General features: G+C 34.2%; 1 protein-coding gene across 1 annotated transcript in view; it reads left to right on the top strand.

The window, feature by feature from the left end:
- Positions 1–7,473: 7,473 nt before the first annotated feature.
- Positions 7,474–24,691, top strand: part of LOC129221466 (membrane-associated guanylate kinase, WW and PDZ domain-containing protein 1-like) — a 109,949-nt gene continuing 92,731 nt past the window's right edge. Inside the window, exon 1 of the mRNA XM_054855947.1 lies at positions 7,474–7,871. Coding sequence (XP_054711922.1) covers positions 7,535–7,871 — 337 coding nt within the window. The 5' untranslated portion in view covers positions 7,474–7,534. The remainder of the gene's footprint in view (positions 7,872–24,691) is intronic.

Here is a 24,691-nt window from a genome sequence, read left to right as displayed (position 1 = left end):
AAAAAAAAAAAAAGCATCTAACAGAGCAAATACGAAGTTTGTTAATCCAGAGTTTTTTTGTGCTTACGCTTTCGCCATTTACGACAATCATCTCACTTTTTAGAGGGAAATAATGAAAACTAACATTATTTTGATAAGCTCGAGAATACTATTAAGGGACGAAACAATTTCTGTTGCTGAAAGCAATCTAAGACACATCGAATGCGTTAATAAATGCTCCTATCAAACTGCCTGTGTTTACTAGTGATGTTCCGGATAACGGTATCCGTATCCGCGGATATCCGAAGGAAAAAATAAAGATCCGTATCTGTATCCGTTACTTTTTTGACGGATCCTAAACGGATCATTTCTATTCTGAAAATTTTTAAATATTTGAATAAAAGACTCTTAAATTCCGTTTAGATTAGGTTTTATTCCCTATTTAAATTATAAGATGTCATTCCAGAAGCCAATTTGTACGCCCCCCCCCCCCCCGTTGCAAAAAGGAAGAGGAAATAAGTTTTAAAAGTGTGTATCAGTGTGTCTTTTTTTGGCACCGTAGCTCCTAAACAGATGAACCGATTTTGATAGTTCATTTTTCGTTCAAAAGGTGACTTGATCGAAAGTGTTTTTAGCTTCGCCTCGTTTTTGTAGAACTTTAATCACCGGATATATTAATTAAAAACCGATTCAACGTTTTTCACAATTATGGTAGTAAAAATTTACCCGTACGTTAAAAATGTTGGCCCTAATTGAAAGAGCGAAGTTTTCAGCGTTTGATATTTATTTGAAACTTCTAACTTATATACAGTAGGAGCTACAATCTTGTTAAGTAAATTTCAAATGCAATGCTAAGCCTTTATACGCGTGATTGGTAGCGATTTCATAGTCGGAAGATAAGGAGAAAAAGCTCAATGATTTAAAATTTTTACCTGCTGTCAGTTCATATTTGTTAACAAATGACCCGCGAAATTCATCTTAATATGAGGTCGGCTCTCTGGAACATGTTTTGTTTTTTTATTTTTTAATTTAATATTAGTTTTTGTTATTGATTTGGGGTTTCTGTTATTCTTCATTTTTGTTTTCCTCGTCATCCTTTTAAAAAAGAGAGACTAAATTCTCTATTTACTATTTGTAAAGGTTTTCCCGGCTTTGTATTTCGTCGGTCGGAGAAGTTCGGTGGAATGGGTCAGCGCTCCATTTATGCTGAAATAAAATGGGAAAAATTATTTCCAGCCTGTCCAGTAGCAGCTTTACACACTTGCTCCTGTATCCTACATCTGCCGAGTAAGCTAGAAATAATTGTTCACATTCCACCTAAGCATTAATGCAGCGCTGACCCATTCCTTCCAACTATCCCTCAATTTTAACGGATATTTCTTTAAAGAGAAAATCATAGTCTTGATTATATTTTTTCCGCAGTTAACATTTTTTGAAGAAACTGCCATTATTCTGATAGGAATACCTTCCGTAACAAATTTTACACTCGGATAGTTGAATTGGGTTTAAAAAAAAAAGATCCGTATCCGTATCCGTGGATCTTGACACTAATGATCCGTATCCGCGGATCTACTTTTTTAACGATCAGGCACATCACTAGTGTTTACCAACAGATACACGTGGAACGTGATGTTTTACCTTTTTCTTTAATTTTGTAAATCATCGCAAGGTAGCGTACTCGAGAGCTGAGGTTGCGAATTTTCATGTCCCAAAATTATCGTCCGCGTGATCTCATTCTAAATTAGCTTTCAGAAGGTTGCCACATTTTTTTTTCGGCTTGTTTTGAGGTAAAAATTTCCCCTTTTGATTATTATTTGGCAATTTATCTTCTTTCTTTTTTTTTAGGATTTAAGGTGTTGCGTTTAATTTATTCGGGAATTTTTGATTTGCCGTTTTCTTTTTTTGAGAATGGTTACTTTTGCCGGGAAATTTTATAGTATTTTTTTTTCCTCTAATTGAAGCCTGGTTGGTCAACATTCGTCACTTGACATAACTTTTATTTTCAAGGTAGACCGTGCAAAGCCGGTCAATACAGCTAGTGAACAATATAACTGAGATAAGTATTTAGCTAGAAAATTAACTCTTAAAACATCATCTACTGAAAGTTGTTTTTGATCGAGTTATACTATTCTAAGAAATACACTGCGGGAGCATATGTAAAGATTCCAAATAGTTTCGCGAAAATATGCCTCAAGTTTCTAAGTTTTTTTTTTTTTTTTTGGAAGAGTAATCCAATGGAGTTGTTTTCTTCAGTCAAAAGTATTACTTTTCGTCACTGAAATTGATAGAATAAGCTACAGGAAAAAAAAAAGCATGGAGCGAGAAAAAACTTTCATTTTCCCAACGCTTAATTTTTAATTTTTTTTTTAAATGTCCGATTTTGAAGATAAGGGGTGATCTTTATGACGCCACAAAAGATGTACTTTGGCGCATCTGTCTACCGCGTTTCCACGTAATGATAACCAAGAAGCGAATTAAATATTGAGCATCAGTGGATGGCATTTCATCATTTGTGATGGCACGTGCAGAAGCTTAAACAATGAAATTGCACCGTTTAAAATAATTGTTAAAAATATTAAACTTTATCAAATAATTTAAAAGATGGTTAAATTCTATTTTTAACCGACTTCAAAAAGGAGGCGGTTATCAGTTCATACCGTATGTATGTTTTTTTTTTTTTTTTTTTTGTTTGTTTGTTTGTCTACTCACAGCGTCTCACCTAGTAAACCGATTTTGATGATTCTTCTTTTAATGGATAGGGGATGGCTCAACTTAGGTCCCATTACTTTGTTTGACCATATTTGTTCTTTAGAAAAAAAAAAAGTTATGGTCAAAAAACAGTAAATTTCATGCAATTTCCCTATTAAATGATTAAATATAAAGCCCATTGTTTCAAAAATTTGGAGCCATACAACAATAATATTAATGGTAATTGTGGTGATAATTTTAAATGAAGGCTTCTCTGAAGCAAGCATCAAGTTTTTTCAGTGTCATTGCTCTTTAGTGGGGGTAAACCTAACCTGGAAGCGAGATAATGCAGTGATTAAAATCTGCTTAGCCTTCACAATGCTACTAGGTTAGTTTTGCCTCAACTATATATATAGTAGTATTTTTATCGTTATAATCTATGCCAATAACAGATGATCGTGGCTAAGTAAGGAGATACAGGATTGCATAAAAAGAAACTATGCTGTGAAATGTCAATTAGTCAGGGAAAACGTAATATTTAAATGGTTATAATTAAATTAACACACAAATTAATTCCAGGGAGGATCAAAGATAAGTTTTTTTGTGTCAATAGCTTTAAGTTTAAAGCGTGTTTTTAGTTGTTCTTTTTTTTTTTTTTTTTAGCATGGAGCACTTTTATAAAAAAAATAAGTTAAGTTTCGTTATAGTAACTTCTTATTTCTAAAATACGTTTACACTAAAAAGAATGAAATAAAAAATTTTTGAAAAAAAAAAGAACCGACTTCAAAATTGCTCTAACAAGTGAAAAATAATTTTATTCTTTAAACACTATCGATAATACTTTTAAACATAATTTTTGAAGTTGGCGCAAAAACGATCGATGAGATCATTCACAGCCATAATTCAACTACAACTATAAATTTAACCAAGCCCAGTTTTTTACTTTCTTCTATATCTAATATATAGAAGAAAGTATTGGATTCGTGCAAATTTCCGAATTTCGAATTTTGACGGATTCGAACGTTTTGAGGTGTGCTGAGTCCATTTCGACTATTTTTGGAAAATGTCTGTCTGTCTGTGTGTGTGTATGTGTGTGTATGTATGTGTGTATGTGTGTGTGTCACGTCTGTGTGTGACCAGTTTTTTGTGGCCGCTCTACAGCAAAAACTATCGCATAAAATTGAACGAAATTTGGTACACATATGTGACCCTATGTGAACTTGTGCCCATTGGTTTTTGGCGCGAATTCCTCCAAGGGGGGTGGAGCAATGGGACGTTTTTTGAGTTATGCGTGATTGCTATTCCTCAGGAAGTAACTGGCGGAATCAAACAAAATTTGGTCCATATGTTGCCCCTAACTGGAGCAGGTGTTGATTCAATTTTGGTGTCAATAGCTCAAACGGGGGTTGAGTTATAGAACGTTTTTTGTCGTGAATTGTGACTGCTGTATCTCAAGAAATAACGAACGGAATCAAACAAAAATTTTTTGACAAGTAGCCCTTAGTGGGTATAAGAGCTGATTTTATTCTGGTGTCAACAGCTAAAAAGGGGGTAGCGCAATCGCCCGTTCTTTTTTTCCATTGTGAGTGCCCTATCTCAAGAAGTAATGCTACGCTCTGTTTGAAATTTGGAATATATGTGAATCCATACGTAAACAGGCTTTGGTTCAATTTTGGCGCCAATCGCTCCAAGAGGTGTTGATTTTTTTTTTGCGAATAAAAATAGCTTTATTAATGCAACAATAAGAAAGATAAATCGTAATAGATTGTCGTCTGCGTATTTCTCGTGATTTTAATTGTATGGAAATGATCGGAAATATTATCTCAATGATTTAAAATTTTTAACTGTTGCCATCTTATGTTTGTTAATAAATAAAATATTTGTAATTATTTCAAGCAAGGCTTTTAGAGTAACTTTCATTTTTTGCTCTTTGCTTTGCTTTTGCAATAATTCAGACATTGGGATGGTCGTCAAGTTTTTGCATGTGTCATTTTGTTTTTGTTAGGAATATTGCTTCCTCGTCAAGCATGGGGAGGGATCAGAAAAAGGAAAAATATAGAAGAAAGTTTCGTGATGGCCACAACATACTAGTTCATTATACCACATGCATTACGCATTGATGACAGCATATTTGAGTAACGATATAAATGATTCGTTCCTAACTTTGGATGACTTTTTGATAAAAATATGAACGAAGCATGGTTACACTGGATTTTAATTTTTGTTTTTGCGCCAACTTCAAAAATTATGTTTAAAAGTATTATCGATAGTGTTTAAAGAATAAAATTATTTTTCACTTTTTAGAGCAATTTTGAAGTTGGTTCTACTTTTTTTCTTTTTTCAAAATTTTTTTATTTAAACATATGCTTTTTCAGAAAAGAATACTTTTAAAATTTCCGAAACCACCCCACTGAGATTTTTGAAATATACACTGTAGGTGCAGTAATATCTGCCAAGGGCGATTCCACCCACATGTGTGATCAATCAGACTCAATAGGCCTACCGACATTTTGTTATAGATATTAATATTTTAATTCAACAAGAGTAGGGTCATTTTTTAATACTTACATTTGATAGAATATACTTCTGACCCAGTTATACTTTTATTAAATAATTTTGTCATTTTTAATCAATTTATTTGCTTATGTCATGGCTCGGAAATCTCAAGTCAACTCAAGGACGGATCCAGAAAATGTTCAAGGAGGAGGCGGTTATTTTTTGCTCTTTACTCTGGAACTTCAATCTCTAAAAACTTTCGGAGGGGTGTACTAAACCCCATCTCTTACCCTTACGTAATCAAAGGTGCTCTACATTTGTGTTTCTTTCGAGAAATGTTCAGTGAGAATCCTCGAACCTACCTCTGATTTCATCGAAGGTCATCTAAAATTAAGGATTTGGAACTTCAATTTAGAAAAAAAAATCCTGAAGAAAGTTCCGGTCCCTATCTCTAGACGAGTGTAATAAGATGGACTACGATTTCGTTTTCATGACTTGAATTTCAAGAAAGTCAAGAAAACCCTTGTCCCTTTTTCCTTACGCCTTAAGATTATATGAAATTGCGTTTTTGGAACTTTAATATCGTAAATATACCTGACGAAAGTTCTTGTGCCTCGGCTCAAGGAGGGAGCGATCGCCCCCACCGCCCCTCCCTTGTATCCGTCCTTGAGTCAACTTCTTTTTGTGAATTAATTAATATTTTTGCTTTATTAATACATACAGCAGCGCTGAAATAAATTATTGGTTTTGAAAGTTAAGGTTCTTATGTGAAGGAAACAAATCTCATTTGTTAAAGAATAATAATTTCAAAAGTTGGAGAGAAAAAGAAAATAAACAGGCCGTTTCACGAAAAAACACGCTGCACGTGACTTTAACTGTTTTACTGGTAAGACTGTCATTTCAGGGGGATGAAGAAACGAAAAAGTGGTCAGCTATGAGCGCTATCAACTGAAGTTTAGGGTTCATCCACTGGAGTTAGGGTTACAATTTCAACTATCAAACTATATCACCAAACAGGCCATGTCTTCGTTGAAATGTAGAAGCAATTTTCATGAACAAATTTTCAGCTCGAGAAGTTACTCATACGTTTGCAATTTCTTAAACAACAAAATTTTGTTTATTACGCGCCTTAAGTACTATTTTTAATTAAATACATGAGTTATCACGATTGTTTTCCGTGGAATGGTTTTTAATCCTATTGCCGATAGTGATTCGATACCATACAAACATTTTTTTTAAAAGATATTTTACGCTTTAATTACAATATTGGGGTTGTTTCCATCAGTCTAAATCACTCTACTTTAAGTCACAGAAGTTGATAAAAATGAGCAAAAAAAAAAAAAAAAAAAGAAAAAAAAAACTACTAAGATTTTTATTTTTAAAACATTCAATTTTTTAATAAATTTTTTAAAGTGTCCAATTTTTGTCTGTATGACGTCACAAGTGAGGTACTTCCAATTTTTGAAGCAAGGCATGGTCTGTATGACGTCACAAGTGAGGTACTTTGGCACTACTCCGCATGCGTGCTGAATATTTTCGCTTGCTGTCTACCGCGTTTCCAGGTTATGATAATTCAGAAACGAATCAAATATTGCGAAGCACAATAAAACATTGTGCTCTACGCTGCTTGCTATCAACCATATCGTTGCCACTACATATGAGTAAAGAAGCGAGTTAAATATCGCGCTAATGGCATCAGTGAACGGCATTTCATCACTTGTGATGTCATGTGCAGAAGCGTAAAAAATAAAATTGAATCTACGCACCGCTTGAAACAATTTTTTTTTAATGTTAAACTTAGTCGAATTATTTAAAAAATGGTCAGATCCTATGTTTTTAAGCATGCTCTTTCAGAAGAAAATACTTTTAAAATTTCGGAAACGACCCCATTTTCACTTTCGCGAAAATTTGTCGACGTAGATGGATATTTGTTATTCAGCACAAAAAGTATCAAAAACAGAGAAAACTCGTTTTCCACAAATGCAGTCGAAGGGTGATGTTTCTCTTTTGATATTTTCCATTAATATGCACATCGTAGTGGAAAAACTTAAAACCAGAAGTTCGTTCACCCACAAACGCGCGCGGAACACCGAGAGCGCAAATCCTCGGCTACTGCGCATGCGCTTCCACCTGTTCGGCGGAAGCGTAAATCGTAACGCAGTTCCTCAAGTTCAAAAAGTGTGTGTGGCTGCCAACGAACAGCTGAGGTGTAATGTTTTCTGTTGTTTTCGACGTTCTGTTGTTCCAAAGTCGATCCGATCCTCGCGATGACTTATTATTAGAGAGGTGTGCCCCGAAGATGGAGGAAAATGAAGTTCGTTAAGCCTCGCTATGTGTCCGTGCTGATGTTGTTCCGCGATCATCGAAAACAATGTCGAAATCCTCGCTGAAGAGGACCGTGTCCGATCCTTTCGATTCGAGTCGGACCCAGTGGTATTCGAACGTACACGACTGCACCGTGTGCGTGAACGCGGACGGGACTTTAAATTTGCCCGTCTCCGGGGGGTCCGACAAGGGGGAGTTCGCCTACTTCGATGACCTCATCCAGAACAGGATATCGTACCTCAGTGGATATCTGGAGAACGGGGATGTTATCCTGGAGATCCAGAATCAGAAGGTGGCCGGATTCACTCAGAGGGACGTGAACGCGTGGTTAAACCATTGCTGCAAGAGCGGCAATCCTGTCAGGATTACTGTTGCCAGAGGGGGTAAGTGGTTTTTTCCTCTACATTCTTGCTAGGCAGGGCCTGATTACTGAATAGGTCAATTAGGCCCTGGCCTAGGGCCCCGATATTTAGGGGCCCCCAAATGGCTGAAATTACTTTAGTCTATTGCTAAAATTGATTCAGTCGAGGGCTAAAGTTATAAAGTTTGAATACAGGGGGTCCCAAAAAAGTATTTGGCCTAGGGTCCCTCGATATTTTAATCGGCCCCTGTTGCTAGGATTTGTTTTTGTTGTGACAGATCTCAAAAGACGTACATTGTTATGATCTAGAGAGAGAAAAATTCAAATGTTGTTTTTATAAATTTTGTATTCACATCACAATATGAATACAAAACATACGACCAGGGGCGGGTACAGAAAACTTTTGAAAGGGGGGCATGCTGAAGACCCCCCCCCCCCCATGAACGAACCTATGGTTTTGGATACGAAAGTTTTTTGAAACTGCTTGGGTGTCGATGAAAAGCATTAAATCGGCCAGGAATAAGGCTTTGAATTGGGGATAAACGTTGCAAATTATTTTCATAGGCAATGAAACGAAGTAGTAGTAATTTCAGTAAGTTACCACCTTATAGCTAGGGCTAAGGCAGAAATACAGGAAATGCACCCCCCAACTCGGTTATTCCGGCTGAGGACTGCAGTATCGTGCTTATTAGCACTCATCAGCCCAACATAGGAAGTGACTGAGCTGGAGGTGGAAAACCTCTTAAGGAAGCCAAGAGTGCCAAGCAAACTGGTAGCTAATATAGAATTAGCACCGACCAGACGAGTGACCGAAACAATGGTTCGGTTCAACTCAAACATTGAAGGCAAGGCTTGGTAAAGTATTTCTGCCTTAGCTCTGGCTATAGGGCGGTAACTTACTGAAATTATAAAGCTTTGCCTTCAATCTTCGAGTTGAACAGAACCATTGCTTTGGTCACACGTCTGGTCAGAGCTAATTCTATATTAGCAACCAGTTTGTTTGGATGACAAATAAAAAATGACAGACCTCTCATTTGGAATTTTTCCTGGAGAATTGGAATTCCAAATGAATAGGGGGGGGTGTAAAAAAAGTGGATATTTGATGCAAATTACACAAAAAAATAACAAAAACCACTCCCACTGTAAATACATCGATTTCTCAAAGCCAGGAGGAGGGCAATTGCCCCCCCCCCCCTTCTGTCCAGAGATGGATCCAGACATTTTTGTAAGGGGGATCAAGTTTCAATGGCCAGTGTTATTACCTCCTATGTGAAAAAGTATTAAATAAGCAGGAGTACCTATTCTCCATGCGGGATGACATACCCCTCATATGGTACTGAGCACCCCCCCCCCCCCAAAAAAAAAATAAGATTGAAACCCCATCAAATTACACTCCTTCTCTAAATTTTTCTATGGCAGCCTGTGCCATGTTTATCATATTTCCTCAAATTTTCATCAAAACTCGTATTTCTTTAGGCAAACAGGCTGGTCAGGTTATCGTAAGCTTTGAATAAATAAAATTGCAGCTATAAAATACAAATACAAAAGTGACGACCAGCAACAGGCTCTGGGCCCAGCTAGACTGGTCCTAGTCAATTTACAATCCCCAGTGAAGATCAATGACCCTCTTAAAGCTATCTCTACTCCCTTGTTCATTACCACCTCTTCCGGTAAGCTGTTCCGAGGTTCCACTGCCCTGCAAAAATAATAATTTTTCCTAATATCCAGGATAGCCTGAGATTTAAATACAGTGCAGAACCTTTTATCCGGGAACCAAAAAACCGGGAAACCAGAAAACCGGCAACTTTTACCCGATTTTCCCGCCATCTTTTAAAAATACGCCATTTTGACAATTTTTGAAAAATGAAGCATTTTTTCTGCAATACCAAAAGAAAATGAACGATTTCTAAATAAACACCATATAATTGACGAGAAACTGTTGCAAACACTAACTTCAAATGGTTATCCTTTATGCGGGGCAAAATTTCTGAAAGATTTTCTTGAATTAAAAAGTACATTCGTAAGTCTGAAATTTTCGTGTTTTATTCCAACTGAAAGCTAAGGAAATGAATATTGTCGCATTCTAATGCAGTATTTGATTGAATGGCCTCTAATTAAAGGCATTTGGCGTAAGTGACGTCTCAAAAGTGTGGAAAACGCCGAAAACCAGATTCGCGATTTTTTTGGATAGTTAGTTGATCGTGAAATCTAGAAATCCATTAAACGCAAGACGAATAAGGCTGCAAGAACTCATAAATCAAATTTCTGTTGATATTAACGAAATGCAAAAGCATTAGTTATCAATAGCTACCGTAATCGCAAACACGAAACCTTTACAAAAAATTAAAAAAAAAAAAAAAAAGTGCGATCATGAAAGTGAATTATTTTATACACTATAGTAGAAAATTTGCACATTTAGGTTCAAAAACTTATTTTTTGCTCTTCCCTTCATTTTCTTTCGTTTAAAAGCATCGAAAAGTGGAAGATTTTCCCTTTCTTTTCCAAACAGAATGTGAGGGTCCCCGGTATTATGAGTTAGGCATTATGAGATATTAGTAGTGTTTTGGTGTTTAAATTATTCATTCACTGGTAGTTTTTAATATTTCGATATTTATAAGCATTTATGAACTGTTTTCTTATTTTAATATGCATAACTATTTATTATAGTTATTTAAGTTTTACAAACAATCGTTCAATAGCGTTTTTTAGCGATTCAGAAAACCGGGAAATTCAGATATCCGGGATAGCGATGGTCCCGAACTTCCCGGATAATTGGTTCTCTACTGTAGCTTAAAACAATGACCCTTCGTCCTGTTTTCAGTGCTAAACTTTTGTCCCGTAACATCTTTCATTTCAATAAATTTAAACAGCTGAATCATGTCCCCTCGGTCTCTTCTTTGCTCAAGACTGTACATTTTTAGCCTTCTAAGCCTGGAATCGTTATCTAAGTGAGAAAGTCCATTTATTAGCCTTGTAGCCCGCCTTTGAACCCTTTCCAATACATTAATGTCTTTCTTAAGATAAGGAGACCAAAACTGAACAGCATGCTCCAAATGGGGTCTTACCAAACTTCTATATAATGATTGGATAAAAGACTCATTACACTACATGTGCTTTGAGATCAGGGGCGCCGACTTGCGAAAATCATTGGGGGGGCTGGCAAAGTCATCACCGGGGGTTTAGGGGGTTATGTAATCCCATAGAGGTTCCCCCCCCCTTAAATAAAGGTCGATTGTTGTGCCTTGAAAATGCCAATTTACATATTTTCTGGTGTGTATAATTTAAAAAACAAACAGTATGTGCCATGGCGTTTTCAAAGTAAAACAATCCAAAAATTGGTATACAAATTTTTCTGGTTCAACTAGATCATGTCACTTGTCTTAGTAAGAGACATTTTTTTGTTCTATTTTATGGGGAGTCATGCAGTGCCGTAGCTAGGCATGGAAAAGGTAGGACGCTTGACTTGCATTGAAGGGAACTGCCAGAGACGCCGACTTAAAAAATATCGGGGGAAAGGGGGCATGCCGCAGGAAATTTTCTAAATTTGAGATGAAAAATAGTGAGTTTTAAAGTTTTTTTAAAATCATATAATCAACATTAGAACCTCGAAAACTCGACAAGCCCGACACATATTTTTTGGCTTCGAAAAACGGAAGAAATAAATACAAACACACACAGTATTTTTGTAAAAAGGAAATTTAATTTACGCATGCTTTTTAAGACCAGTTGTTTTTACATTAGTGACATCGGCTAACATATTCAAGTGTAAACGCAGTCTCTCAATGTCTAGGTCATTTTTGAAAAACTCAGTTGATTTTTCAAAATGTTCTCTTCTCTTTCACCTCTGTTTAATAAAAGCAAGCACTCTTGTTCAACTGCAATGACCTGTGTGCGTCCAGTTGATGTAAATCGCCCAATAATGCAAAATTGCACCATTTTACAAACCTCAATGTATATTGCCTTGTAGTACAGTCAACTCCCGTCTTACGAGAGGGATGCATTCCAAGACCTCTCGCGTAGGTCGAATTTTCGCGTTGTGGAAAAGGGTATGAGTAAAATTTTTTATAAACGTACCCAATTATTTTAGACACTTGTAAACACCCCCTCAAACTGTTAAAAACCATCTCTTAACTAACTGTACATTACTGTCTCTTACATAAAGGACTGAATGTTTACTTGTATTTAAAAAAAAAAACGTTTTATTCAACATAAAATACTGCTACGATGTACAAAATCAATGATTAATGGGAAAGAAAGAAAAAATAAACCGGTATACAGTAGACACAGTATATAGTAAGAAAAGCAAATGCATCTTTAGTTGTACTGTACAGTCGATCAATTAATGATATTCGTACACAATACATGAGCAGTTTCCATTTTCATAAATTTTTGCTAGACACTACTCGGTGAATTTTTACGGATTTCCTTTTCTTGACTTGTAATTGTATGTACGGAAGAATCACTCATACCTAATACTTGTGCTAACTTCAATGCATTTTTTAGTTGACCATCAGCTTTTCAAGAAGCTCTAGCTTTTCTTTAATTGTCATGAAACTTTCTCTTTTTATCTTCACAAACTTTAGATGAAACAGCGCTCTTAGGTGTCATTATATTTCATTAACTTTCGCATTTAAAATGAAAAGGGAACTTCTACTCTCAGCGATGGTAAAAGGATAAAGATACATTCATGAAAAAAATTTTTTTAGTAGCCAATAACAAAGCTGATACGAACACACCACGATTCCCTTCCGAGAATTTTCGTTTTGCGGTGAGGAATTCGTGTTAGGTCTGAATACTGGAGAAAAAATCGTGTTATAGCTATTTCGCATAAGTAGCGCAAGTCAAATGTTTTCCTTTGGGATTTTGAAAGTGTGCGGTGAGCTGCCTTCATCCTTATATATTATTTCTGTTGCCTATTTTTTGGTTTCTACGCCAGATTTTCCTCAATTCTTGATCGATTTCTTTGATTTACGCCTTATTTTAAAGCTTATGGTGCTGGCTACTGACGAAAAATAGACCCACGGTCTAAAAATTGTTTTTTTCAGCCGAAAAACCTGTTTTAAAGAACCAGAATGAGGTTTTCGGCTAAACTTATAACTTTAATTTGCGCTGTGACCGACAGAGCTGAATAGCTTGATCGGCAGAGCGTTCTCTTCGTAACCAGGAGAATGCGTGTTCGGGCCCACGTCCGGACAATCTGCAACAAAAAATTAGAGTAATATCGCGCATTACATGAACACTTAATTAAGTGAATAATAACTATGAGGGAATAAAATAAATGAGAAGGAAACGCTCATTTCTGATATGAGAACTCGAAGTGACTTTGTGCTAAATTACTTCTGTATTGTACGTTTTTTTTTTTTTAAAGCTTTGGCTCTGGTAAGAAAATTAAAGCATAATGTAAGCGAAAATATAAGTAACAGGTTTAAGATTTCAGACTACAATAGAATTGTTTTTTGTTCAAAATAATAAATCGTATATTGAAATATAGATTCTTCTAATGAGTTTTTGACTCTTTGTGCAAATAAAAAAATTACTGCCTCAATTTGAAGGGTAAAATGTATATTTTTTCTTTTTTTTTGCAAAAATATATATATATATATATATATATAATATCACATTTTTACTACATTCAAAAAGCTACGCTTAAAAAAGAGCATAGTTCAATTTATTTTGTATTTTAACCGTGCTGTTAAATGATGAACACGTGCTGCCATCCAAGTCATAACGGTTCAAGCAGCCTGCGGTAAAAATTTTTAAAATTTTCAAGAATAAAAAAAATGTTTCTTTAATATCTTATCTCATATATTATTCCCTTCTCATTTTAAAACTTATCTGGCTGGCTAATGAGGAAAAATAGACTTACGGTCGAAAAATCAAGTTTTCGAAAGCGCCCCTTGCTGTTTCAAAACCTTGGTGCTGCCTGTAGTTCTTATGCATTTTTTAAAAGCAAAGTTCTAATGCAGTTTTCCATTTTTTACGTCACTTTCGGCAAAAAAAAAAAAGCCTGTGTGAGTGTTCATATTTTAATAAACTTTAAAAGCACTGCACTTACACTGTTAAAAATTTTCCGGAAAATTTACGGTAATTGTTACTGGCATCCATGTTGCCAGTAACTATTACCGTAAAAATCAAATGTTGCTGTAAAATTTTACGGTTTCCTTGGTAGGCCGCAGCAACCAATTGGCGCTGGGATCGCTTATTACCGTAAAAATCAGCGATGCGTTAGCCCGCCATTTTACAGTAACAATTACCAGAAAATCTTCCTGAATTTTTAACAGTGTAGTTGTTCGGTTAAATTGATAAGTTTTTTTCGGTAGAGCTTTCGGCTATAAACTATCCGAACTTCCGGCAAGTTTGGGCTGTCTGATATAATATCAAATTCATATTAGTATTACGCATTACATGTACTCATAACATACAAACGTAATAAAATAAATGCAGTGGGAATGCTACTTGGTGTTTCAACTCCTTTATGCAAGCTACAGTAATCATTCGGATAAGTTGACTGTTAATCGAAGGGTGTTCTTTCTTTTTTTTAAGCTTTGACTACATCCAGACCACTCAGCATAATGTAAGCATAAAAAAAGTATTAGATTTACCTAAAGGAAATCCTTTTTGTGCAGAAAAACATTTTCATTGTATGCTGAAATGTGGATGTTTCTAATAGCATTGTTCGACCTTTTGTACAAATGAAAAAATACTACGCCAAATTAAAACTACGAGTTTCACCCAGTAAACCTTTAATTTTTTATTCGTGTGAATACGATATAAAGCATTAAAATTATTATCAACTTCATTAGCAAGAAATCATTTTCTACTCCTCTGCTTTCTGCTGAAAAAAAAAATACATTTTGTCTACGTTCGAAAAATTACACTTAAAAAACGGACTCAGTTCAACTGGTTTTGGTTTTGAATTTTAAGTGTTCGATTAAAAGAGAAACATGAGCGGGCATTTAAGCCGTAACGGTTAAAGCAACCTTCTATGTGAAATAGTTCAATATTCAAAGATAAAAACACTTATTTTCAGTCTAATTTATTACTTCTCTAGAATGTTCGTTTCAATCGCTACGTGAGATCTTCGTCATTCTTTAATCAAATTCCATGCTTTGCGAATAATTTTAAATCGTATCATGCTGGTTAATGGCAAAACATAGAAGCATGATCTTATTATTATTATTTTTTTTTTTGGCAAAAAGCTTTTTTGCTGTTTTTACTACGCATTCCTTCAATGAATAGCTTTCGAAAAGGAAGGCGAAATTGCTAGGTTTGTTGGGGTGTCGGGCTGTTAATCAGAATGGCGCCAATTCGAATCCGTGCCAATAAATATCTCTTTAATGTTTCTTTTTTTCCCGTCAGATGCTCACACGGGCAGGACTGTATTTGCCACAACCTGTTTTTTTACATGCACAATTATTTCTTTTTCACGAGTCACTTCTCAGTCACACTTTTAATGATATTTATGTTTGAATTGAAAATATGTACGACCAAAAGGTGAGCGATGATCAAATTATCTCAACGTTGTATTTAACGAGGTTTTGTTACTGATGTCTTTAAATTACATGCCTTCTCTTCTGCGCTTACTTTTTTTTTCGGTTCTTCTTCATAATGTTCTTCCTTTGACATTCTTAAAGAGCGAAATACCTTATGAAACGATTCGAAGCACAGTGTGGAGTTCCGCACGGGTCGCCTAGTTGTTTTCATACTTCTTTGGTACACGTCGATTCCGAGGAAGGGAAGGATCATCATTTCGTGAAGGTTTTCTTTTAAACACGATTCCCAAAAGTATTCAAAACTATCATGCCTCCCATTTTATATACAAATCAATCTCTCATATATATATTTTTCCAGATCAGCAACACTTAGGTGAGCGCGCTGCCCACCGGCAACAGACTTGACCCGTAAGTTCGCGCACTGGGACAAATTTTTACAGTACTCGCAGCACTGTAACACTATCATCATTCGCACCACTCGTTTTCAGTTAACCTGCTTACACAACCGTAATAATTATTTGTTTTAACTCATTACTGAATATATTTTACAAGGTAAACTATCTTCAAACAAGGAAAATAAAACATAAATTTATGAGTTTAGAAAGCATAATGTAACTTATAATTTTCTTGATTTATTGGGGGGGCTCTGCCCCCTCAAAAATATATTTGAGGGGGCTCGGGCCCCCTCAAGCCCCATGGAGTCGGCGCCACTGTTTGAGATTGGAGAGTAGTCTGAACAAACTAAGCTCATTTAAATGATAGTTCTTTCAAAAATGTACAAAACTGTCAAAATAGGAGTAGCCAAGTAAACAAACCCAGTCAATTCTTTGAATTATGACACACAAAGAAGAAATACTTCACAGAACCAAGCAAAAAAAAGGGTTAATATTGATTCCATGTCTTATATTACCCCGCATTATCTGGCATGGCAGAAAAAAAAGCAAGGTTGACCAAAAATAAATCTATCCCGAAAGTAACCTTCTTTCAAAAAAAAAAAAAAAAAAATGTGTATAACATATAATAAGTGCTTGTTATTTATGGTAGGTCATTATTAATGGATTTAATTATATGCCGATAAAGTAATCAATTCAGAAGCAATCTTCGTTACTGCCATTTGTTCATAATTTTTTTAAGTCAATTATTTTAGGTTCCTTTTAGAGAGGTAAGTTTAATTTTTATTTATTGAATAACTATGGTAAATTCTTTAGGGTACTGGTTTAGGGACAGTAACTTACTACTTAAATGTTTGCTTACTTAGTTTTAATTTAAGTTTTAATTTGTTATTAAACAATAAGCTCAGTCATTTCCAGCCGAGGACTGCAGTTTCGTGCTTATTAGCACTCATCAGCCCCACGTATTTCTGCTTTAGCCCTGGCTAATTGGCGGTAATTTACTGAATAATATTTTTCTTGTTAAAATAACAAATGACATTGTTTGTAAATATATTTTTACAAAATTAAACTGTTTATTAATAGTGATAAGATATGTATAGAACTTATATTCGTTTTTAAACTGAACACATATATTTTTTATAGTATTAATTTTTTTTTTCTAACCTCGGTTTATCCGGCGTGCCGGAAAGGACCAGGCAAGTGTTATTGAAAATCTGGTGACCCTCGAATTTTGCGGTTCGACTGATTATGAGGAGTAATACGGTATACTATTTTTTGGATCTAAAAACATAAATTCAATAGTAATAATAATAAAATTCTTGCCACAGGGGGGGGGGTGAGCTGACCCTCCCTTGAATCCGAGCTTGCTCCTGTCTCCCTTAACTGATAGATCTGGTTCGAGGAATGCAACGAGGGGAGTTAAATCCGCCACAGTAAGTGTGGTTCCAGCTTTAGTTTAAGACTGTTATTTCCAGATCATAAGTAATTTATAGGGATGCACCGGATAGTGATTTTGCCGGATACCGGATATCCGATGCCCCCTTACCTGCCGGATTCGGATATCCGACGGATGTCCGGCATTTCGATTGCATTGCATGTTCGCATATTTTTCTACAACGCCGTTTCAAAACAATAAATCAAACTTGTTCCCCATATCATTTCTTTAAAAACATGTTAAGTACATTCAAATGTACTTTTTTAGAGCCTCTATATTTTAATTTAGGAATTGTGCTATATATAAAATGAAACATAAAAATATTGTTTTATTTCGACAGATTTTTTCGAAAGAGACAAACTACTTTCGGCAAAAATTAATTCTGTATGTAATGTACACATGGTTTAAACTTTTAATTATTCATAGTTGAAATCTTAAAGGTCGTATAATGAGTCGTATTTGTTATTAGATTTGCATGACGTGTAGAAATTTTTTAAAACTTCATCATAAAGTAATACATTTTCTTGTTTCCAATTTAGAAATAACAAAAAATAAAACTTTGCTTTGAAATCATTTTTATTACAGATAATACACGTGTAAAATTTTTCTAACATACAAGTTAAAAAATAAAATATTAAACAGGGCCAGTTTGACTCAAAAAATAAATAAATAAACTTAAATAATCAACTCAAAATTTTACTTTAATTCCAGAAATAAAGGTACATTTTCTCTAAAGATGCAAATTAGCATCTTAAATACAGGGGTGCCCCCCCTAAGAGTAAGGGCCCACCCCCTAAAAACCATAAATACTCCCCCCCAAAAGAGATAATACCCCTAAACCCCCCCCCCCCTAGATGGGCAACCCAGTTAACAAATTAATAAACTTATGCTAAAATAATCAACTGAAAATTTTACTTTAATTCCAGAAAACAAAGATTCACTCTCTTAAAAGATGCAAATTAACATCTTTAATACAGTATTAAGAGTCATTCTCAACGCGTTCACTTTTAAAAAACAAATTAATAAACTTACGCTTAAATAATCAACTTAAAATTTCTCTTTAATTCCAGAAAATAACGATTCACAGTCTACAGGTATGAGAACCCTGTAAACGATATCTCATACGCTTATTTCCATGACCTAAGTGTAGCACTTGACATTTCCCTACATTAACTGCCATACCCCATTTATCTGCCCACTTAGTAATATGATCTTTAATTCCAGAAAATAACGATTCACATTATTAAAAAATGCAAATTAATATCTTAAATATATTATTTAAGATATTAATTTGCGATTAAGATATTAATTTATATTATACCCCATTTATCTGCCCACTTAGTAATATGATCTTTAATTCCAGAAAATAACGATTCACATTATTAAAAAATGCAAATTAATATCTTAAATATATTATTAAAAGTCGTTCCTAACATGTTAACAATTTTTTTTAAACATAAATAAAATTATACTTAAATAATCAACTGAAAATTTCACTTTAATTTCAGAAAATAAAGATTCACATTCGTAAATGATGCAAATTAATATTTTAAACAAACTATTAAGGGTCGTGTTAAACACGTTCACGCTTTTAAAAATCAATTAATAAACCAATTCTTAAATAATCAACTTGAAATTTTACTAAATTCCAAAAAATAAAGTTACACATTCTTAAAGATGCAAATTAACATCTTATATATAATATTAAAAAATATGCTAGACATGTTCAATCTTTCTTAAATAAATTTATAAATTTATATTTGAACAATAAACTTAAATTTTACTTTAATTCTAGAAAAAATAAAAATACATATTCTTAAAAAATACAAATTAAATTCTTAAATATATTATTGAAAATTATACTATACTATTAAAAAATTAGAAAGAAGAAAATGAAGCAATAACTTATAGCTGTTATTTCTCACTGCTATATTCACGGTCTATTTTAAATGCTAAATATCAGTTGAAAGTCTTAGTTAAAATAATTATTCTGGGAAAAGCAATTATTACTTGATTCAACATTCTAAAATTTTCAATGGACTCAAGTTAAGATCGGCGTTGAATATGACAGTTAGAATTATGCTTCATTTATAAATACAAATACATATACAAATGTGACGACCAGCAACAGGCTCTGGGCCCAGCTAGGCTGGTCCTAGTCAATTAATTAGTCCCCAATGAAGATCAATGGCCCTCTTAAAGCTATCCACTCCCTTGCTCATTACCGCCTCTTCCAGTAAGCTATTCCAAGTGCCCACGACCCTGCTAAAGTAGTAGTTTTTCCTGATTTCCAAGTTAGCCTGAAATTTAAATAGCTTAAAACAATGACCCCTTGTCCTGCTTTCCCCGCAAAAATTTAATCCATTTACATCTTTCATTTTGATAAATTTAAATAACTGAATCATGTCCCCTCTGACTCTCCTTTGCTCCAGGCTATACATGTTAAGCCTATTAAGTCTGGTATCATAATCTAAATCTGAGAGTCCCCTTACTAATTTAGTTACCCTTCTTTGAACCCTTTCCAATACAAAAATATCTTTCTTCAGATAAGGCGACCAGAACTGCACAGCATACTCCAAATGAGGTCTTACTAAACTCCTATATAAAGGCAGAAGAACTTTCTTAGATTTGTTTGAAATAGATCTATTGATGAACCCAAGCATTTTGTTGGCTTTGTTACTAGCAATACTGCACTGTTGACTAAACTTGAAGTCCTGATTTATAAAGACACCCAGATCCATAACATTTTCTGCCTGATTTATGACTGAACCCTGTAGACGATATCTCATACGCTTATTTCCATGACCTAAGTGTAGCACTTGACATTTCCCTACATTAACTGCCATACCCCATTTATCTGCCCACTTAGTAATATGATCTAAATCCTCTTGCAGCTGTTTTACTTGTTCTTCATTTTCGACAATCCCCATAACTTTTACATCGTCAGCAAAACAATTCATGCTTCCAGAAATATTTTCATTGATGTCTTTCATAAATATAATAAACAAAAGAGGCCCTAAAACTGATCCCTGAGGAACCCCACTTAAAACATCACTCCAATTAGAATGATTTCCTCTCACAACTACTCTTTGCTTCCTACCAGTAAGCTAATTTCTAACCCAAAGTAAAGTTTTTCCTCCTATTCCAATGTCAGCTAACTTGCTGAGAAGAGCAACATGCGGTACCTTGTCAAAAGCTTTTTGAAAATCAATATAAACAACATCCAATACAATATAAAAAACATATACACTTAAGAATCTTTATTTATCAATGCAGGGGAATATTTTAAATTTTTCATGACAAACAGAATTTTTTTCTGCATTATTCGGTGATAGTCGGTTTCTGTTTTCTGCATAAATTCTTCGCGGCAAGCGATCTCATCTAAATCTGAAGAAAGCAATCCTAGCCTCAGTATATATGAGCAAAAAGTCTGAACTAAAACTATCACGTCATTAGTTTCAGTTCAGATATAAATAGCCCTACAGTATAATCAACTAGTATGTTGTGGCCATCACGAAACTTTCTTCTATATCTTTCTTATAATTCTGATCCCTCCCCATGCCTAACGAGGAAGCAATATTCCCAACGAAAACAAAATTACACATGCCAAAACTTGATGACCATCCCAATTCCTGATTTATCTCAAAAGCAAAGCAAAGAATGAAAATTGAAAATTATTTTTAAAGCCTTGCTGAAAATAATTACAAACATTTATCTGTTAGCAGACTCAAGATGGCAACAGTTAAAAAGTTTAAATCATTGAGATAATATTTCGGATCATTTCCATGCAATTAAAAGCACGAGCTGAACGCAGACGACAGTCTGTTACGATTTATCTTTCTTATTGTTGCAATTAAAAAGCTATTTTTATTCACACGAATAAAAAAACAAAATCAGCCCCCCCCCCCCCCCCCTGGAGCGATTGGCGCCAAAATTAAACCAACGCCTGTTTACATATGGATTCATATTTATTCCAAATTTCATCCAGAACGTAGCATTACTTCTTGAGATATGGCACTCACAATGGAAAAAAAAGAACGTTCGATTGCGCCACCCCCTTTTTAGCTGTTGACACCAAAATAAAATCAGCTCTTAAACCCACTGCTCCACCCTCCTTGGAGGAATTCGCGCCAAAAACCAATGGGCACAAGTTCACATAGGGGCACATATGTGTACCAAATTTCGTTCGATTTCATGCGGTAGTTTTTGCTGTAGAGCGGCCACAAAAAACTGGTCACACACAGACGTGACACACACACACACACATACACACAGACAGACAGACATTTTCCAAAAATAGTCGAAATGGACTCAGCACACCTCAAAACGTTCGAATCCGTCAAAATTCGAAATTCGAAAATTTGCACGAATCCAATACTTTTTTCTATATATTAGATATAGAAGAAAGTAAATTTGTTTTACAAAGAATAAATTAGTGTAAAATATAATAAAAGAATCCCACTATGTATGGAATGTTTTATTTTTAATTAGTATTATACAATCAAAAAAATGTCGAAGGAACATTCAGTCTAGATTCTTGGAAATATTTCTTTACATAAAAAGGTTTAATTTAATTAGTAGTGAATTTAACAACGATTCCAGTGATGTAAGATTCGTTATTTTTGAAAACCGAAATGGAATCTTGCGTAAGAATAAGGGGAGGGGGAGGAATCTTAAGTAGCCTTACATGAAGGGGGGGGGGGGCAAACATTTCCAAAATCATCCTTACGTAATTAATGAATGCCCCTTAAAAATGAGGCAGTGAGAAGCAAAGGGATCAGGACTAGAAAAATCTTTAAAACTTTACATGTCCTACCGGGCATGTTTGTCTAAAAGGTACATGCCCGTATAAACTTTTACATGCCTAGGCTTTTTTAATTGTATAATAATAAAAATATTTGAGTTTGTTGTCTAGCATTAATCACACAAAAAATTAATTTCACAGCTTTATATCTGAATCAAGAATTATTTCAATATACAACATAAAAAAAGTTTAAATAAATAGTACATAATAAGACATTAAAATTAAAAATACTTAATTAAAAAATTGTAATAATTAATAACCCTCACGTGCTCAGCTGGGCATGTAAGGGTAAAAGATTCATGTCCGATCGGATTTTTTACATGCCCCGGGTATGTTGGGCAATACAATTTTCGAGCCCTGAAAGGGATGCAAGTGGACACTTTCAAGTTTTAAGTAAAACGACTTTAAAGACAAGATCCTAGTTTGGCTTTCATTGATTTTTTTTTCTAAATCATGCTGTATAGCAGCAACTACCAGGGCTGCTAGTGCCATATCTTGCCCCAAGACAGACGAGAGGTTCACCTACCATATGCACTGGTTATCTCCAACTTTTTAATTTTGCCACTTACAATCCATAACTTTGCTTCTCACTGCCTCAATTGGTTTAGTATGAAGCCAAACTAATCATCCTCTAAAAAGAGCAGCTGTAAATCATTGGAACTTAATCTTTCATTTAAATAATAACGAAACTACATTTTAAGCTCTGGGATATTTTTATTTTCGTCGACCTCTGTAAGTCCGGGACCCTCTGCCCCCCCCCCCCCCCTTCTGTCGCCGGCCCTGGTCGTCAAGTTTTTGCGTTTGTAATTTTGTTTTTTCTGGGAATGTTGCTTCCTCGTCAAGCATGGGGAGGGATAAGAATTCATGAGGAAAATGCAGAAGAAAGTTTCGTAATGGCCACAACATACTAGTTGTTTTTTTAAATTTTGATTGGAAAATGACAAGTTTTTGTAAAATGACACACATACTGTTGGTCGTTTGGAGGAGACACTCCCCCCCCCCCCCCGACTTTGATCTTTTTACTCATAAGTGGGCGTGGTTTTTGTTGTTTCCCGCTAAAAGTTGTATTGAGCTCCCCCTCCCCCCCAAGAAATTCGAAACGACGGACTTGCTTTTGAGGCTGTTCTCGATTGAAACGATCAACTTAAAAGCGTGTATCCACCACCATATACTTGTTACAAGAGTTCTTGATTTTTTTTTTTTTTTTTTTGATTTTTAAAAAAAAAAATTTTAAATCGTATATTTTTTTATTTAAGTTGGATTTTTTTGATGTAAATCATTTTATTTTTATTAAATTTATAATTATTTATTTCTTTGCATCAAGGTTCGCCGATACATATCAGTCGATATATATCATGATATATATCACGATTATTATCCGTTATTTATTTTGAAAATATCATGATATTTTTGATATTTATTTTTTCAACTACGGTATTTTCAATGTAAAAAATATATTAAGCATACTAATGTTGTTCATTTATTATTAAAAATAACCAAAATGTTATGTACTGTATTTCTAAGGTCTAGTAATACATCATTAATGAAACAAAGTAATTCTTTTTTGTTTTATATTCATAAAATTATCAGTAATGTTACAATTTTAATTATATTAAAAGTGCCCAATTAAATGTTACACATTGGTCAGAAAAAAAAAAAAGAAATGTCTTATGACTGTGCAGTGACAGATGCATTATTTTATTTCCGAATCATATAACTGTGTAAAAGTAGCTAATAGGAGAAAAATGAGTAAAACAGGTAATATTAAATAAACTCTATTAAAATTAATAAAAATGTGAAATGAAATGTTATGTATAAATTAAATAATGAATGAAACCTTAATTTTAAGTCTACATATTGTAATAATAATTAAAGAGTGATTTGAGGTTGCATTTACTATTTTAAAGACTTAAGTTTGTGCTGATTGAAAATATCGGATATGTATCAAAATATCGGATATTTTCGATATTTTGGAGAAATATCACCATATTTTCAAACCCTGCTTTGCATTTATAAACATAATATATTTCATACAGTACATGAATCTATTCTGCTTACTTATCAAACTAAGAAGATAAGTTCTCTAACTATTCAATACATTTTTAAGATTTATAAATATGTTATAATACTTCGAAAAGAAGTGATTTTGTTTTATGCTTTGCTTAAAAATATGGTTTCGATCATCACGTAGGTTTTAGTGTAAAAGAATATGTTGAGTAATTACTTTTCTTGATTATGTCAGTGATGGTGTATAAGAAAAACTGAAAATTTTTATTTGGTTCTATACTGAATTGAACTGCAATTTTGGAGTAAAAGCAGTATTGCAAGAAGGAAAATCTATTTCACACACATCAAGAGGGATCTATGTAGTTTGCCTGTTGAAGTTAAGATAGTATAATGCAGTGGAGTTAAATTTAGACAGGGCCGGATTTAAGGGAGGGCAGGCGGGGCTACTGCCCCGGGGCCTCCACAACAAAGGGGCCCCCACAATAAATTTTTTACAAAATATCCTAACTTTCACGGGTCAGCAAATTTTACGTTTTTTTCTTCCAGACATTTTTTTTTTTTTTTGTATTTCTACAAAGATTGCTTGCACAAAAATAATATTATTATCGATACATCAGAAAGCCCTGATTACAAGTATCCATTTACTATCAATTTTTTATTTGATCGAGCATTTCAGTGGCAATATATATTTTTTATTCATTTAATTTGTAA

The sequence above is a fragment of the Uloborus diversus genome, chromosome 4, assembly GCF_026930045.1.
Source record: "Uloborus diversus isolate 005 chromosome 4, Udiv.v.3.1, whole genome shotgun sequence".
Taxonomy (NCBI): domain Eukaryota; kingdom Metazoa; phylum Arthropoda; class Arachnida; order Araneae; family Uloboridae; genus Uloborus; species Uloborus diversus.
This window is presented reverse-complemented; position numbering and strand designations above follow the sequence as displayed.